Source organism: Argopecten irradians, chromosome 1, assembly GCF_041381155.1.
Source record: "Argopecten irradians isolate NY chromosome 1, Ai_NY, whole genome shotgun sequence".
Taxonomy (NCBI): Eukaryota; Metazoa; Mollusca; class Bivalvia; order Pectinida; family Pectinidae; genus Argopecten; species Argopecten irradians.
In genome coordinates, this window is record NC_091134.1 from 74,673,573 (window position 1) to 74,692,506 (window position 18,934).

The 18,934-nt window shown below is 35.4% G+C and overlaps 1 protein-coding gene across 1 annotated transcript in view; it reads left to right on the top strand.

Moving 5' to 3' along the window:
* LOC138307923 (protein O-mannosyl-transferase TMTC2-like) overlaps nucleotides 1–17,787 on the top strand; it is an 82,628-nt gene extending 64,841 nt beyond the window's left edge. The window contains exons 6-13 of the mRNA XM_069248851.1: nucleotides 5,422–5,483; nucleotides 9,156–9,278; nucleotides 12,415–12,493; nucleotides 12,854–12,975; nucleotides 13,222–13,303; nucleotides 13,579–13,693; nucleotides 13,971–14,034; nucleotides 14,317–17,787. Coding sequence (XP_069104952.1) covers nucleotides 5,422–5,483; nucleotides 9,156–9,278; nucleotides 12,415–12,493; nucleotides 12,854–12,975; nucleotides 13,222–13,303; nucleotides 13,579–13,693; nucleotides 13,971–14,034; nucleotides 14,317–14,493 — 824 coding nt within the window. The 3' untranslated portion in view covers nucleotides 14,494–17,787. The remainder of the gene's footprint in view (nucleotides 1–5,421; nucleotides 5,484–9,155; nucleotides 9,279–12,414; nucleotides 12,494–12,853; nucleotides 12,976–13,221; nucleotides 13,304–13,578; nucleotides 13,694–13,970; nucleotides 14,035–14,316) is intronic.
* The last annotated feature ends 1,147 nt before the right edge of the window (nucleotides 17,788–18,934 follow it).

The following is an 18,934-nucleotide window of genomic DNA, read 5'->3' on the forward strand; positions in this document are numbered from 1 at the left end:
GATAGTTAAAGTTTGTTACCGCTATTTCTCAGAAAGTATTGAAGGGATTGTTCTCAAATATCATATGTAGGTTCCTCTAGGACCCTAGTTCTGCCTATTGCATTTTGCGACCACCATCTTGGATTTTGATAGTTTAAAGTTTGAAAAGCAGAAAAAAGAATTGTAATTCTTTCATTTGTCAGACATAGATCAATCTTTGGTGGGCGCCAAGATCCCTCTGGGATCTCTTGTTGTTGTTATAGAGACACTTTAGACTAGCTGGCTTATTAAATTTATAGAAGATGTGATAACAGTGGAACAAACTTATTTTCCATAGAATTAATTCTTGTTGTTATAGAGACACTTTAGACTAGCTGACTTATTAAATTTATAGAAAATGTGATTACAGTGGAACAAACTTATTTTCCCTAGAATTAATTCTTGTTGTTATAGAGACACTTTAGACTAGCTGGCTTATTAAATTTATAGAAGATGTGATTACAGTGGAACAAACTTATTTTCCCTAGAATTAATTTTTGTTGTTATAGAGACACTTTAGACTAGCTGACTTATTAAATTTATAGAAGATGTGATTACAGTGGAACAAACTTATTTTCCCTAGAATTAATTTTTGTTGTTATAGAGACACTTTAGACTAGCTGACTTATTAAATTTATAAAAGATGTGATAACAGTGGAACAAACTTATTTTCCCTAGAATTAATTTTTGTTGTTATAGAGACACTTTAGACTAGCTGACTTATTAAATTTATAGAAGATGTGATTACAGTGGAACAAACTTATTTTCCCTAGAATTAATTTTTGTTGTTATAGAGACACTTTAGACTAGCTGGCTTATTAAATTTATAGAAGATGTGATTACAGTGGAACAAACTTATTTTCCCTAGAATTAATTTTTGTTGTTATAGAGACACTTTAGACTAGCTGGCTTATTAAATTTATATGTGATTACAGTGGAACAAACTTATTTTCCCTAGAATTAATTTTTGTTGTTATAGAGACACTTTAGACTAGCTGCTTATTAAATTTATAGAAATGTGATTACAGTGGAACAAACTTATTTTCCCTAGAATTAATTTTTGTTGTTATAGAGACACACTTTAGACTAGCTGACTTATTAAATTTATAGAAGATGTGATAACAGTGGAACAAACTTATTTTCCATAGAATGAATTTTTGTTGTTACAGAGATACTTTAGACTAGCTGACTTATTAAATTTATAGAAGATGTGATAACAGTGGAACAAACTTATTTTCCATAGAATGAATTTTTGTTGTTACAGAGATACTTTAGACTAGCTGGCTTATTAGTAAGTAATATGTTACATGTGTTACTAACACTAAGGTAGAAATAATGCATTTCTAAACAATTATGTTCTGCTGTTCCTACCCAATCATGACCTTGTTTTAATTAAGATTGGTTATTAAAAATTGACCAGGACCATCCCACAGTCTACAGTGATCTAGTTTGTGAGAACAAATTCTCAGTGTTTAAATTGTAATTATTTCTACTTGAAGGTCAATATCATTGCTTACTGTTACTATAAATATATATTGGTTGTTGGTTCAGTTTTACCGTCACTTATTAATATCCATTGATTGATATTTTAATTGGCCTACGTCCATATTGTCCATTTCATGTAGGAGTTTCTATTAAAGGACAACCTAACTATATATAGGAATACTGTAAAAAAATTGATTGATATCTAATTGTTATATCACAAAACTTTAACACAAAATACATGTTATTCAATACTTTTAATAATAATTTCTATAGCAGCAATTTATAATTGGTGTTTCCAATGTATATTATTACAAGGATTTGAATGTTATGATTTTAAAACTCATTTAATGCCATAATAGTCTAGTTTCTATTGGGATTTCAAAATTAAAGATGAGGAATCGATGCCACATGCTTTAATTCAGCCGAATTAGATAGAAAATGTTAACTGCAGTCATTAGATGTGATATTTGTCTGTGGATGAGAACTTTCATGTAGAAACAAGGGGAGATAATCTGCTGAAATTTCATTCATTTTAATTATATAATTTATAAATAAATTTGTCCCTGGTGGATAGCGTTTATTAAACCGATACTTTTGTGTTCAGCCAAGCAAGGCTATACATGTTCAGAATATCATTATTGTATACCAAAGTTTGACTGCGGGGGGGTCTAAAGTTTATTGATAAGCAATAGCAGCCTGTCCTAATAGTTCTCAAATACTGGGGACCACATGTAGCTTTATTCCTTTATGCATCTGTACATTTGAAAGGATTATCATTTTCATAATTTACATTTACTTTTGTGAATTAATTCACTATCCTCTATAGATATGGCAACAGGAAATACACTGCCCAGGCCTCCAATGTAAAATCTTTATATATGTGGCTGTCCTATGTATCAACTGTAAGTTCTTTTAGAATTCATGTATTGGTACACCAGGACACCGAATATTGTGGAGCACATTGATCTGGGTCCACAACTGGAGGAATGTTAATTCATGTGTTAGATTGGTTGATCTCTTACTTAATCGAGTGTCATGAGAGAGCATGTTCAATTTGTCACATAAATTGTAGACATCTGAGTGATGTATCTTCTAATTCAGTACAGATGTGTGTCTGTTGATATTCATGTGTTTCCCAATATTTATGGCTTTAAACCAGACTCTCTTAAAATACATTTAAAGTTTTATCTGATGAGGAGCATGTGGTACAAAGGTTTGACCAGATTAAGGAAATGTTATGTAAATTACAAGATGGGAGTAGATACTAAATGTGTGACTGAAAATCAAATGTTTAGATATCTGGTAAATTACATGGTATGATAACAGTGTAAACATTTTTTACAGTAATAAGGATTACACTGTTATATTATACAGGCCTGACAACTAGAATAACCAACTGTTGTGTAGGGTATAGTATATAGAACAAAGTAATTAAACCAAATCAGTTAACTAGTGAGTAGAGTAACTTGATTGAGGTGGGCATTGAATATTGAGGGGGACATGGTGGCCGATTGATTAAGATGTCGAGACATGTTACGGATCACCTCTGGGTCACGAGTTAAATAATAAGGTGCAGGGCATGGGGTACCTATTAACTAGTGAGGTACAGGTCTCAGGGTACCTGTTAACTTGTGAGGTACAGGGCTCAGGATACCTGTTAACTAGTGAGGTACAGGCCTCAGGGTACCTGTTAACTAGTGAGGTACAGGCCTCAGGGCACCTGTTAACTAGTGAGGTACAGGCCTCAGGGTACCTGTTAACTAGTGAGGTACAGGCCTCAGGGCACCTGTTAACTAGTGAGGTACAGGGCTTAGGGTGCCTGTTAATTAGCAAGGTACAGGGCTCAGGGTACCTGTTAACTACTGAGGTACAGGGCTCAGAGTACCTGTTAACTAGTGAGGTACAGGGCTCAGAGTACCTGTAAATTAGCGAGGTACAGGGCTCAGGGTACCTGTTAACTACTGAGGTATAGGGCTCGATCAGGGCGCCAGCTGTTAATTAGTGAAGTGAGCAAAAAAGAACTATTAACACATAATGTGTGTACATAATACCTACTAATAAGAGAAGAGGGCGATGGCAAAGGACACTGTTAACTAGCTACAGATTTAACACATATTAGTAACCTGTGGGTTACAATTACTGGGGATATAAGGTTAGATTAGCAGGTCTACAATTCTGCTTGGTTATGTGTTATCTGATGGCTACCATAGCCTTTGTTTGATAGACATTAGGAGGAAAATACTGAAAACAGCACAAAATATAGATGTGTGCTTTCTACTTGCCTTACATGGAAAGGCTATAGAGAATCAGTTAACCCATTTCTCTCCTATAAGCTGTCTGGTAAATCCTGTGAGACCTAGCATCCTCCTCATATAGCTACTAATAGTCAGAATCCACCACATTCCTTCCCCACATAATTGACCTTTGAAGTTGTGCTGCTTTATACATAGATTTTTTCATGCAGGCTGTGCTTATACAATCATAACACCTTCCAAAGGGAAGTCTGCCTTCAAACAGAATCCTAATGATATAAGTCTGTGCACCAGAACAAGTGTTTGATAGGCTTTACAAAGCCCAGAATCCTAATGTTGTTATACCGTCACTTCAACTCCGGTGAGAACTATTACATAACAAACTGTTTTAATTAGGTTCTCATAGTTATTATATTACCAAATTATGGGAAACTAAATCAATCCTAGCTCATCTAGATTTAATGAAGATTTGTGTTTTTGAAAGTAGAAATGAGATTGGAATGATACGTATGTTTTGATCCCTTTTATTTTTAGACTCATAATGCAATTGGATCAGAAATTTAGTGTACTGCAATTTTGTAATTAGTTTAGTCAGAGTCTTTTCTTCTGTAAGTAAATTACATTGTACATGAAGTTTTTTATAGAAGAATATAATCTTTGTTTCTGACGGTTACTTAATAAAACAAAAAAAATAGATGTATACTTTTGTATTTGTTAATACTGTAAATAACTTGATAGGTTGTAACACACTGTCTTCACATTTTGTAAAAGGACACCTATCTATTGTCTTCACATTATGTAAAAGGACACCTATTATATATGATAGTCTGACAAGTAAGTGAAATATTGCAATATTTAAAGATAGAATCTGCTGTGTGTATATGAGAGTAGATCTTCTGATCCTATCTGATGATGATGTTATGATACAACTATAGTGTTCTGGCTAGTGGATGCATTATCAGGTAAGATACCAAACTGAACTGATCAGCACCCAGTTGGCCCCTCAAACACTAGTGTCTTAGCTTTCATGTAACATAATAATACATCTAGGTTGTCATTTGTCATTAGGAATATCATAACATTAATTGAATTCAGTTTAAGGCACAAATACTTGACCTGTTCTAAATTGATAAATTATTGTTTTAAGTTTAATTTCTTAACTTCCAGTTTTCTTTTCCATATATATATAATTGAACTAAAATTAGCTGATCTAATCACTTGTTCCTTAGATTTAATGATCACCATTTATAGGATAAATCCCACAGAGCACTAGGTAGCAGTATAAGATACGTATAAACAGTCTGGGACAGGAGTTGTCTAACTGGTCTATTTAATATTAAACAGTGGCTAATATAGGTTTCCTTGGTTTAACCTCCTATTAATGGTAAGGTTTAGGAGATGAAGGAGAGCTGGAGTATCCAGAGAAAAACCACTGACCAGTGGTCAGTACCTGATAACTAAACCACATGGGATTTAAACTTGTGACCTAAAGATTGAGGTTTGTGTTAATGCATTGTATTTTAGACATATTAGCCACTTGGCCTCCACAGCCCTCAGTAAATACTAGGTAGTTAGCTGTTGTAACCAAGATTTATATTGTAAGTGGTAATCTAACCATGATTTATATTGTAAGTGGTAATCTAACCACAATTTATTTCTATTGCAGTGGCACACCTGAACCTAGCTATAATTTATGCCCTACAGTCGAGGCACGAGGAAGCAGAGAAGGTAATTAACATATTGATTAATTGTTTTCTTTATTACCAGAGTTCCTCATAACTGATTCTAATAACATAAGTGGTTAGACTTGTCACTGGAATATAAGCTGGTGGTATGTGGTCGTAACAAATATCACAGAATATTCTGACATCATGTATAATATAACTAGATAATACCCACATCAGAAGAAAGACAAAAGTGAAGTTACAGTAGATATTCAGACTTACTATAAGTTACAGTTGATATTCAGACTTACTATAAGTTACAGTAGATATTCAGACCTTCTATAAGTTACAGTAGATATTCAGACCTTCTATAAGTTACAGTATATATTCAGACCTTCTATAAGTTACAGTAGATATTCAGACCTACCGTAAGTTACAGTAGATATTCAGACCTACTATAGGTTACAGTAGATATTCAGACCATCTATAAGTTACAGTAGATATTCAGACCTACTATAAGTTACAGTAGATATTCAGACCTTCTATAAGTTACAGTATATATTCAGACCTTCTATAAGTTACAGTAGATATTCAGACTTACTATAAGTTACAGTAGATATTCAGACTTGCTATAAGTTACAGTAGATATTCAGACCTACTATAAGTTACAGTAGATATTCAGACCTACTATAAGTTACAGTAGATATTCAGACCTACTATAAGTTACAGTATATATTCAGACCTTCTATAAGTTACAGTAGATATTCAGACCTACTATAAGTTACAGTAGATATTCAGTTCTACTGTAAGTTACAGTAGATATTCAGACCTTCTATAAGTTACAGTAGATATTCAGACCTACTATAAGTTACAGTAGATATTCAGACCTACTATAGGTTACAGTAGATATTCAGATATAAGTAACATTAGAAGTTCAGACTTTCTATAAGTTACATAGGAAGTTCAGACTTATTATAAGTTACAGTAGAAGTTCATATCTACTGTAAGTTACATTAGATATTCAGTTCTACTGTAAGTTACAGTAGATATTCAGACCTACTATAAGTTACAGTAGATATTCAGACCTTCTATAAGTTACAGTAGATATTCAGACCTACTATAAGTTACAATATATATTCAGACCTTCTATAAGTTACAGTAGATATTCAGACCTACTATAAGTTACAGTAGATATTCAGTTCTACTGTAAGTTACAGTAGATATTCAGACCTTCTATAAGTTACAGTAGATATTCAGACCTACTATAAGTTACAGTAGATATTCAGACCTACTATAGGTTACAGTAGATATTCAGATATAAGTAACATTAGAAGTTCAGACTTTCTATAAGTTACATAGGAAGTTCAGACTTACTATAAGTTACAGTAGAAGTTCATATCTACTGTAAGTTACATTAGATATTCAGTTCTACTGTAAGTTACAGTAGATATTCAGACCTACTATAAGTTACAGTAGATATTCAGACCTTCTATAAGTTACAGTAGATATTCAGACCTACTCTAAGTTACAGCGGATATTCAGACCAACTATAAGTTACAGTAGATATTCAGACCTACTTTAAGTTACAGTAGATATTCAGACCTACTATAAGTTACAGTTGATATTCAGACTTACTATAAGTTACAGTAGATATTCAGACCTTCTATAAGTTACAGTAGATATTCAGACCTTCTATAAGTTACAGTATATATTCAGACCTTCTATAAGTTACAGTAGATATTCAGACCTACCGTAAGTTACAGTAGATATTCAGACCTACTATAGGTTACAGTAGATATTCAGACCATCTATAAGTTACAGTAGATATTCAGACCTACTATAAGTTACAGTAGATATTCAGACCTTCTATAAGTTACAGTATATATTCAGACCTTCTATAAGTTACAGTAGATATTCAGACTTACTATAAGTTACAGTAGATATTCAGACTTGCTATAAGTTACAGTAGATATTCAGACCTACTATAAGTTACAGTAGATATTCAGACCTACTATAAGTTACAGTAGATATTCAGACCTACTATAAGTTACAGTATATATTCAGACCTTCTATAAGTTACAGTAGATATTCAGACCTACTATAAGTTACAGTAGATATTCAGTTCTACTGTAAGTTACAGTAGATATTCAGACCTTCTATAAGTTACAGTAGATATTCAGACCTACTATAAGTTACAGTAGATATTCAGACCTACTATAGGTTACAGTAGATATTCAGATATAAGTAACATTAGAAGTTCAGACTTTCTATAAGTTACATAGGAAGTTCAGACTTATTATAAGTTACAGTAGAAGTTCATATCTACTGTAAGTTACATTAGATATTCAGTTCTACTGTAAGTTACAGTAGATATTCAGACCTACTATAAGTTACAGTAGATATTCAGACCTTCTATAAGTTACAGTAGATATTCAGACCTACTATAAGTTACAATATATATTCAGACCTTCTATAAGTTACAGTAGATATTCAGACCTACTATAAGTTACAGTAGATATTCAGTTCTACTGTAAGTTACAGTAGATATTCAGACCTTCTATAAGTTACAGTAGATATTCAGACCTACTATAAGTTACAGTAGATATTCAGACCTACTATAGGTTACAGTAGATATTCAGATATAAGTAACATTAGAAGTTCAGACTTTCTATAAGTTACATAGGAAGTTCAGACTTACTATAAGTTACAGTAGAAGTTCATATCTACTGTAAGTTACATTAGATATTCAGTTCTACTGTAAGTTACAGTAGATATTCAGACCTACTATAAGTTACAGTAGATATTCAGACCTTCTATAAGTTACAGTAGATATTCAGACCTACTCTAAGTTACAGTAGATATTCAGACCTACTATAAGTTACAGCGGATATTCAGACCAACTATAAGTTACAGTAGATATTCAGACCTACTTTAAGTTACAGTAGATATTCAGACCTACTATAAGTTACAGTAGATATTCAGACTTACTATAAGTTACAGTAGATATTCAGACCTACTATAAGTTACAGTAGATATTCAGACCTACTATAGGTTACAGTAGATATTCAGACCTACTATAAGTTACAGTAGATATTCAGACCTACTATAAGTTACAGTAGATATTCAGACCTACTATAAGTTACAGTAGATATTCAGATCTACTATAGGTTACAGTAGATATTCAGTTCTACTGTAAGTTACAGTCGATATTCAGACCTACTATAAGTTACAGTAGATATTCAGATATAAGTAACATTAGAAGTTCAGACTTTCTATAAGTTACATTAGAAGTTCAGATCTACTGTAAGTTACAGTAGATATTCAGACCTACTATATGATATGTAGTCCACATGCTGCTATCTGATATAGTTCCACCAGAATATGATGTACTATTTTATAACCAAATCTTTTATCTGATAATTATAATATGTTTATACTGTTATATATTGTAAACAACACTGCGTATCTGAACTTATATATCTTATATATTTTGCTATGTACTTTTTGTTATTTATGGAGAGAACTTATATAGGCTATGCCTGTTGTTCAATCCTTTTTCAAATAATATTTTGAAATTGAATTTATTGAAATTGAAAAATTGAAATTAACAAATAAGTTTAACCGAAAACTGTGTAGCATATAAATCAAGGTAATGAATTTATAGACCAATTAATGTTACAACGCCGTATGTGTATTCAATTTTGATGTGTATAATCATTAAATGTTGTGTTTGTAGGTTTACTTGCACTGTGCGGATCTCGACACATCAGGCCTAAAGGACCCGCGTTTACACGAAAACACCAAGATATCTGCTTTATACAATCTGGGTCGACTTTATGCAGAAATGGGTAGAAACCAGGTAATCATGATTGTTAATTTACTTTAAAGATACATTTCATCAGGTTAATAAGCATTACCTCTCAAATGAGGCAACCAGACAAAAGTCAAGAAGGTTGTCTGTTTATTTATCCCTTTATCTGTCTGTCTGTTCATTACTTCATCTGTCTGTTTATTCATTTTTTCATCTGTCTGTCTGTATGTTCATTTCTTCATCTGTCTGTGTGTATGTTTATTCATTCATCTGTCTGTTTGTATGTTCATTCCTTCATCTGTCTGTTTGTATGTTCATTCCTTCATCTGTCTGTTCATTCCTTCATTCCTTCATCTGTCTGTCTGTTCATTCCTTCATTCCTTCATCTGTCTGTCTGTTCATATCTTCATCTGTCTGTATGTATGTCCATCTCTTCATCTTTCTGTCAGTATGTTCATTCCATCATCTGTTTGTCTGTGTGTACATTTTGTTCATCTGTCTGTTCTTCCATACTACGTGTTTAAACATTTTTAGCTCATGCGGCCCAATAAGGGAAATAGAGATAAATCCTTTAAATCGCTACTAGTCAAAGAGTTCTGCATAGATTGTTACCAAATTTGACCAAACACATCCTTGGGGGAAGGAGAATTTAGTTTTTGTAAGTTTTGGCTCTTACCCCCTAGGGGCAGGAGGGGTTGGGCCCAATAGGGGAAATAGAGGTATATAATTTAAATCGCTACTAGTCATAGAGTTCTGCATTGATTGTAACCAAATTTGGAGGGGCAGGGCCTGATGGAAATTTAAATTTTTACCTCTATTATTGCTTAGAAAAGAAACAATGAACCTGTATTTAGAACGTAACTTGGCATTACAAACCGGTTGAGTGATACAGGCCCTCTGGGTCTCCTGTTTAGGTCTTGATGTAACTGAAATAGCATTACACTTGTATATTGATCTTTGATTATAAGATAGGAACACCTTTTCTTCATACTGACATTCTGACAAACTAAGCTATAGACATGAGTAATTCAGAGCTAGACATATTCTTAGAGACTTAATTATATGTTAAATATATGAGTCTGTCAATTATAAATCATACACAACTACAAATCTCAGTATGTATCAGGTTTAAGTTGAGATGTATGTCCTTTCAGTTATGTTAATGTTATGTATACCAATCTCCTGCCCCCCTCCCTCTGTTTCACCTGGACATGTTTTACCTGAGGCTCAAATGTTCCCTCCTCGTTCCACCTGTACAGCCTATGAAGAAATTTGACCCCACATTTGTTAGATAGAGTTACTCACACCTGTTGGTAACAAAGCCTGTGTATTAACAAAAAGTAAATTGGGCATGACTTCATGTATTTGTTTACATATGGATTTTGTTATTTTGTAAATTAGAATAAATTCAAATAGCTATTTGTTCTTTAAATGTAAATAAATTCAAATTAGAAAACAAAAAAGTTCCTACCTTAGATGAACTGGTCTTCCCTTTTGTGGTGATGAATGTAAATTATAAACAAAAAGTGTAAAAAATTTGCACATAATTATGACTGTTTTAGTCCTGGTGATTGTATACCTGTCACTTCACACACTGTAGTTTTGTCTGAAAATCAACACTTGCAATCTGCACCTTACTATCTAACAACTCTACATTCTACAATGATGTTGCTATTTATCTGATGTGTGTGAACTACAATAAAACTGATTCACTATAGAGTTTACGATGGGTGGCTTTGAATATTTGCTACACTATAATTTCACAAACACATGTGAAACATGTTAAAAAACTGTTTATGATATGTACAAAAGGAGAGTTGTGGAATGTTGAAAACCGCAGGAGACAAGAAATCAAAATAGCTGACTAAGGGTGTGAGGTGGTCAGTGTTGGGCCAGGTGATAGGTGTATGTGAGGTGGCCAGTGTTGGGCCATGTGATAGGTGTATGTGAGGTGGCCAGTGTTGGGCCATGTGATAGGTGTATGTGAGGTGGCCAGTGTTGGGCCATGTGATAGGTGTATGTGAGGTGGCCAGTGTTGGGCCATGTGATAGGTGTATGTGAGGTGGCCAGTGTTGGGCCATGTGATAGGTGTATGTGAGGTGGCCAGTGTTGGGCCAGGTGTATGTGAGGTGTCCAGTGTTGGGCCATGTGATAGGTGTATGTGAGGTGGCCAGTGTTGGGCCATGTGATAGGTGTATGTGAGGTGGCCAGTGTTGGGCCATGTGATAGGTGTATGTGAGGTGTCCAGTGTTGGGCCATGTGTATGTGAGGTGTCCAGTGTTGTGAGGTGTGCCAGTGTTGGGCCAGGTGTATGTGGCAGTGTAGGTGTATGTGAGGTGCAGTGTTGGGCCAGTGATAGGTGTATGTGAGGTGGCCAGTGTTGGGCCATGTGATGTGAGGTGGCCAGTGTTGGGCCATGTGATAGGTGTATGTGAGGTGGCCAGTGTTGGGCCATGTGATAGGTGTATGTGAGGTGGCCAGTGTTGGGCCATGTGATAGGTGTATGTGAGGTGGCCAGTGTTGGGCCATGTGATAGGTGTATGTGAGGTGGCCAGTGTTGGGCCATGTGATAGGTGTATGTGAGGTGGCCAGTGTTGGGCCATGTGATAGGTGTATGTGAGGTGGCCAGTGTTGGGCCATGTGATAGGTGTATGTGAGGTGGCCAGTGTTGGGCCATGTGATAGGTGTATGTGAGGTGGCCAGTGTTGGGCCATGTGATAGGTGTATGTGAGGTGGCCAGTGTTGGGCCATGTGATAGGCGTATGTGAGGTGGCCAGTGTTGGGCCATGTGATAGGTGTATGTGAGGTGGCCAGTGTTGGGCCATGTGATAGGTGTATGTGAGGTGGCCAGTGTTGGGCCATGTGATAGGTGTATGTGAGGTGGCCAGTGTTGGGCCATGTGATAGGTGTATGTGAGGTGGCCAGTGTTGAGCCATGTGATAGGTGTATGTGAGGTGGCGTAGCAGATTCTCACAAAAGTTTGCAAACAAAAGTTTTTTCAAAACCTGATTTATCTGATACTCTAAGACTAGACAACGACAAAGAAATTCCTAATTGTATGTTTTAAAACTTTTTGTATGGTACAAATACCAAAGTAATATTTGTGTACTATATTTAGCATTCTGAAAAGAAATTCTGATCTTCCATTGCTTTATTATCAAACTTTCTGGTTCTCCAATCACAGGATGCCATCGCTGTTTATAAGGAGGCCTTGAAGAGACGACCCAGCTACTACCAGCCTCAGAGCCTCTACAACATGATGGGTAAGTGATTCTATAGGGATATCTACCAAAATCAGGCAATGTGTCCTGTACACTTCAGAGGATCATCATGAATGCATTGGCCAGTTACACTTTACATAGGTGAAAGGCAGCAGAATTTTACTGGATTTAAGGTTAGGGATTTCTCATCATAGGATTTCCCCAACATACAAGTGTTAGTATTTGATTTAAGCAAAAAGATCTATCCTGTAAAATAAAAAATGTTTGTCTTTGACGTTTATAGACTAGGTTATCCTGTCAGTGTCCTCCGTTGATATAATGTGTATTACAGGGGAGGTGTACCTATATTTAAACTCGGCCAGTATATATAATGTGTTCTGGACGTATTGATGTATATTACAGGGGAGGTGTACCTAAAACTCGGCCAGTTCGATGACGCTGAACACTGGTATAAAGAGGCGCTACGAGTCAAACCAAACCACATCCCAGCCCACCTGACCATGGCCAAGATGTTCCAGAAAAAGGTTATCACCACACAATATTGATGTTATAATGCTGTTTACCACACAATATTGATGTTATTATGCTGTTTAAAGAGACATGTCTGTGTGTGTAATAACCACATAATGATGTTTTCATTCAATTAGCTGATTTGACATTTCCATTTTGATTTTGAAACCTTCATATAATACTTCAACAAAAGTTACAGGTGTTCATAAAACATATGTAAGGGGAAATAACTGTAGATATATATATATTGTTGCCCACAGAACATGCTAAAGGAGGCAGAAGATTGGTATCAGAAAGCTCAGGCCTTAGACGCAGGGGATCTCAGTGTCCAACACCACTATGGTAACTGCAAAGTCTTATCAACAAAATTTTATCTATTTTACAAAATCTGATTTATTTTGTACAAAATCTTATTTATTTTATACAAAATCTTATTTTTTATACAAAATCTTATTTTTTATACAAAATCTTGTTTATTTTCTACAAAATCTTGTTTATTTTCTACAAGATGCCAATGAAGTTTGGAAAAAAATATAGTAAATGAAATATTAAGACTTCTATTGTTTAGATATTCTCTATTTATTGGAGTGTAATTTGAGTGTCATTTCTGTGTACAGCTCAGTTTGTGGCGGAGACAGGTAGAATGGAGGAAGCAGCACAAATGTACCTGGCCACGGTGGAGCGTGCACCCAACGACTTTGAGGTGGTGTTCAATGCTGCCAATATCCTCAGGTTAGTCCTGCATACAAATATGTAACACTTTGTCATGTCATTTTGTTACCCCTTCATTGTTGACTACCTCATAAGTAACAGATGATTGACTACCCCTGTAAAGGTATGGAGAGAGCAAATTCTAGTGAAGCCTATAGATATTTATTATACCATATGTCTTAACAGTATTCCTAGCTATGGAAAAATTGAAAATGATATGGTACCATGGATTTGAAAATCTTGTGGTTTTAAAACCAATAGGGAAAAAATATGACATTGAAGCTTTGATGTCTTGCAGACAAATTCAAGACAACAAACGATCAGAAGACCTCTATCGACGGGCAGCCATGCTCAAACCAGATGTATGTATCCTGCTGTGTTGTGTTGAAAAAACTGAAATCTAAATATCTTCAAATCATACCACATCAATACTTTGTTTAATGCTTGAGGAGTCATTTGTTGTGTCGTTTTCATGATCATTACTTCAGAGTTCAAAATGGGTACAAAAGCATATATATACTTTGAATATTATATATATATATATATATATATATATATATATATATATACATTGAGTTCATAATAGTATCAACTGCAATAGAATATTTTGGAATATTTCACCCTGATTTTAATCCTTTCCGCAGGTCGCCACAGCCCACATGAACCTTGGTGCTATGTTACATTTGAACGGTAAATTAGCCGAGGCAGAACAGAGTTACCTAGAGGCTCTTCGACTTAAACCTGATGATACCACGACCAAGCAAAACCTTCTCAAACTACGCAATCTCATGAAGAAAGACACAGGCAAGACAAAGCGGTGAAATGGTAGACACATCTGTACGACTATAAGAAGCTTCCCTATGGGAAGTGAAAAGACCTGCCACTTGGAAGATGAAACAATGAAATCTGCTACCCTGACGTGCTACAGCATAAAGTTTCTCAAGACTCTGTGGCTGGGGAAAAGACAATTCTTAGATTTAAGTCTTTTCCATTCAATAAAATCAGCAGAACATAACTAACAGAATGATCTACTGTCTGTGAGCTTAACAGAAAGTGATCTTGACAGAAAGTGGACTTTAATGTATCCTTAACTGGAAGTTTACACGACCCTGTGTATGGAGGATATTGAACTTAACATCACTGATATCTGATCAAAGGAGCCAAATAACTAAAGTTGAACATTCCATTATAATGTTGAATTATTATACTCTTTTATTGAAAGCTTGGGACTTAGATTTAACATTGTTTTTTAAAACTGGTGCCTTTTACATGTGTTTACTGTCCAGAGGAATTAGCTATCTTGTTGTACGTTTACCTGTCTCTGTGTGTGGCGGGGATCAGCTATTTTATCTATGTAGTTTGTTGGTTTGACTATTACCCTTGTCACCTTGTTACTATGGCCACATGATGGTCAGCACTTTGTGTCCCCAGTCAGCTACTGGACAGAGCTATCGTTTTACTACGCCATATTTGATGTTGATAGAATATATGGGGAGTGGTAGAAGAAATAAGTGGGAGGAATGATATCAATATTTTTGTTTTTATTTAATTAGCTGCGAGATGTGATGATGGATCCATTAAGTTGACCAAAAGTAAGACTTTATACAGTTATACAGATAACTGAGTTTCTAGAATCTTGATAGGGTAGATATGTTTGAAGCTTTGAGCTTGGGTATCCAGTGTTTGTTTCTACTCTCCACCCTTTATAGTCCTCATTTCTGATTACAGTGTGGACATCAGTGAATAGGTGATCTGATTGGAGAGATGTGAATGTTGTAAAGAGAATTATTTTAGTCAAGTCTGCATTGTAGTCATCATAAGAGAGATGTTGCCAAATTTCTTATTCTTTTATATTCCTACCTAGTTGCTTTCATACCATTTCTTTCTAATCATATATATATATACTTCAGATTCTGTACTTTCTATTTGTGTTCCTATTGAGATGTTGTCATTTGTTTTGTTATGTATAATAGTTATTCTGTATATTGTTTTATTTATTTTTAATGTGCTTTGAGATTATACAATGAGACTTTAGCAAGCTTGACAGCAAACATTCACTTCAATTTAAACCACTTATTGAAACATGTATATATTCAGAGAAGTTAAATCTAATCTAGAGTTAGTTAAAGAGAAAGTTTATTTACAAATCAGATAGATTATAATTAAGGTTTGGTCATTAATAATTAGAAATTCACCTAAAAATCATGTAATGTAAATGTGAAAATGCATGCTTTAGACATTTTGTGTTTTTCTATGGAATTTCTTTATCACCAATCTAGTTAATGAGATTATAATGAACATAACAAAGTTTTTTTTTTATGTCAGTAGATACTGATGTGCAATTTTGTCTGCAAAAAGAGTAGTCTGGACATTATGTACATGTATGACCTTGAATGTTGATTTTAATTGGTATATAAATCTAAGAGTGAGATATACTAAAATAAAATCCCACTGATGGTTGTTTTGACATCTAGTCTTAAGATGTATGTTTGTAAGTTAAGAAATTACCACATCTCTATATGTGCTATTGTAGGAATAATAAAACTATACTACTAAGGGAGGTTAGTTAGTTATTACATAGATAAAGATTATATATATATATATATGTATAATTATAATCTGATAATGCATGTACAGAGTTTGGAAGATTTCATAAACATTGTATGCATGCAAAGTTTTGATTACAGACCCTTTAGAATTAGACTAGTCAGGGGTTACAGAGGTTGTGTTGCCAAGTCAGCAAACAGTATTTTGCATTTAAAGTACGTATAAAGTCCATGATTTTCACAGCTACATGTAGTTTGTTTGTACGGTCACCCCAAAATTGCCAGATGGTCAGAGAAAAAGGTGACTTTCAGAGGTTTTAATTTGGTAAAACTGATTTCGTATAGAAATAATTAAGTGATGTGAAATTGTGCATATCACATGATTCTGTCTGCTTAGCTTTCTATTTCAAAACTATTCAGATTCATCGAAACTGATGTGGAACATTTATCTCATTCATGACTCTTTGGATTTTATGGTCAATTTTATTAATTCAAAAGTAAAAATGTAATTTAGATATAGGAAACTGGATGTAGCTTAAATAATTATCCTAATGGTCTTGATATAAATGACCACAATGAGTGAAATGTTCAACTACAGGTCAAAGTTGTTGATGGGATTCCATTGTTCATCCAGTGTTCATCCAGTGTCTTATTTATCTGGCCTAACAGAAGTATTGGAGGAATTAATATACACACGACTAATACCACATTCATGATTGGTGGTAATCAGATTTGTGATTGGCTGGCTACTGTCACGTGTGATTGGCTGGCTACTGTCACATGTGATTGGCTGGCTACTGTCACATGTGATTGGCTGGTTACTGTCACACGTGATTGCCTGGCTACTGTCACATGTGATTGGCTGGCTACTGTCACATGTGATTGGCTGGCTACTGTCACATGTGATTGACTGGATACTGTCACATGCAATTGGTTTGATTGGACACTTGTGCCTTAAAGTTTCATTAACAATGACCGATGGATTTCTCTGCCTGTTGCTTACAGAAGTAAACTAAGCATTAGTGGTATCAGGTAGTCAGGTGAGCGTTACAGACCCTCTAGGCCTCTTGTTTTACAAATATTCCAGGAAAAAGTGTCGTAATCAACTTAGTAATTTTGTTATCCAAATAATATGCTTTTCCATGTCCTGGTATGCTGAGCATAATTTACAATGAAGATTTTACCATGATATATTATGTACATATTTATTCCACTTGCTCCTGTGTGTGGTCGTCTGCCAATGCAGTGTAAACAACTCGTTAAACCCATTTCTACAGTCATTTTATATGTATTGCAGCAGACTAATTATGGCCTCCTCGACCTGTCGCCCCAGACCAAATATTTCTTCCATATGATTAACCCTTCCAAGGCTGGTAACCTACCTGACATGTCTGTTTGACCTTTGACATTTTACCTTGTGTCAGAATCTATCTTTTATATAAATTATGCAAATTTTGGCTCATCTAGCATTGTTAGTGAATATGGATGTAATCGTTGTTAATGTTTTTTTTATTATTTCTCGACATTCCTGCGGTTATATTATTATAAGCAATAAAACTTGCTTCCTTATGATCCGTCTTATGTCTTCATTTTTATCTATTACTGTGTATACAGAATTGATGTATGTCATACTAACATCGTCATACCAACTCTTTGGTTAATACTAGGTGTCTCCGTGGTTTATCCCGGGTGTCTCCGTGATTAATCCCAGGGGTGTCTGTGGTTAATCCCAGGTGTCTCCGAGGTTAATCCCAGGTATCTCCGTGGTTAATCCCAGGGGTCTCCGTGATTAATCCCAGGGGTCTCCGTGGTTAATCCCAGGTATCTCCGTGGTTAATCCCAGGGGTCTCCGTGATTAATCCCAGGGGTGTCCGTGGTTAATCGCAGGTGTCTCCGTTGTTAATCCAAGGTGTCTCTGTGGTAAATCCAAGGTGTCTGTGGTTAATCCCAGGTGTCTCCGTGGTTAATCCCAGGTGTCTCCGTGGTTAATCCCAGGTGTCTCCGTGGTTAATCCCAGGGGTGTCTGTGGTTAATCCCAGGTGTCTCCGTGGTTAATCCCAGGTGTCTCCGAGGTTAATCCCAGGTATCTCCGTGGTTAATCCCAGGGGTCTCCGTGATTAATCCCAGGGGTGTCCGTGGTTAATCGCAGGTGTCTCCGTTGTTAATCCAAGGTGTCTCTGTGGTAAATCCAAGGTGTCTGTGGTTAATCCCAGGTGTCTCCGTGGTTAATCCCAGGTGTCTCCGTGGTTAATCCCAGGTGACTCCGTGGTTAATCCCAGGTATCTCCGTGGTTAATCCCAGGTATCTCCGTGGTTAATCCCAGGTGTCTCCGTGGTTAATCCCAGGTGACTCCGTGGTTAATCCTAGGTATCTCCGTGGTTCATTCAAGGGGTCTCCGTGATTAATCATAGTTGTCTCCGTGGTTAATCCCAGGTGTCCTATTACTAGTTCATATTAAACTGCCCCCACATCTTCCAAAAGGCCCAAGGGGTTGATCGTTCAATTCCAAATATGAGGCAGGGTAAAGGAAAAAGTCTGGAAGAGGAAAGCCAATACTACGAATCAAACAGATAAGATTCTAGATAAGACCATGTTATGAAGCAGCAGACATGATACTACCTCCTCTCCTACACGATGACAGATGAATTTACAGATACATAAAGATTAAATAGTCACCATATTATAACCTACAAAACTCATCAACACTTCGCACTGC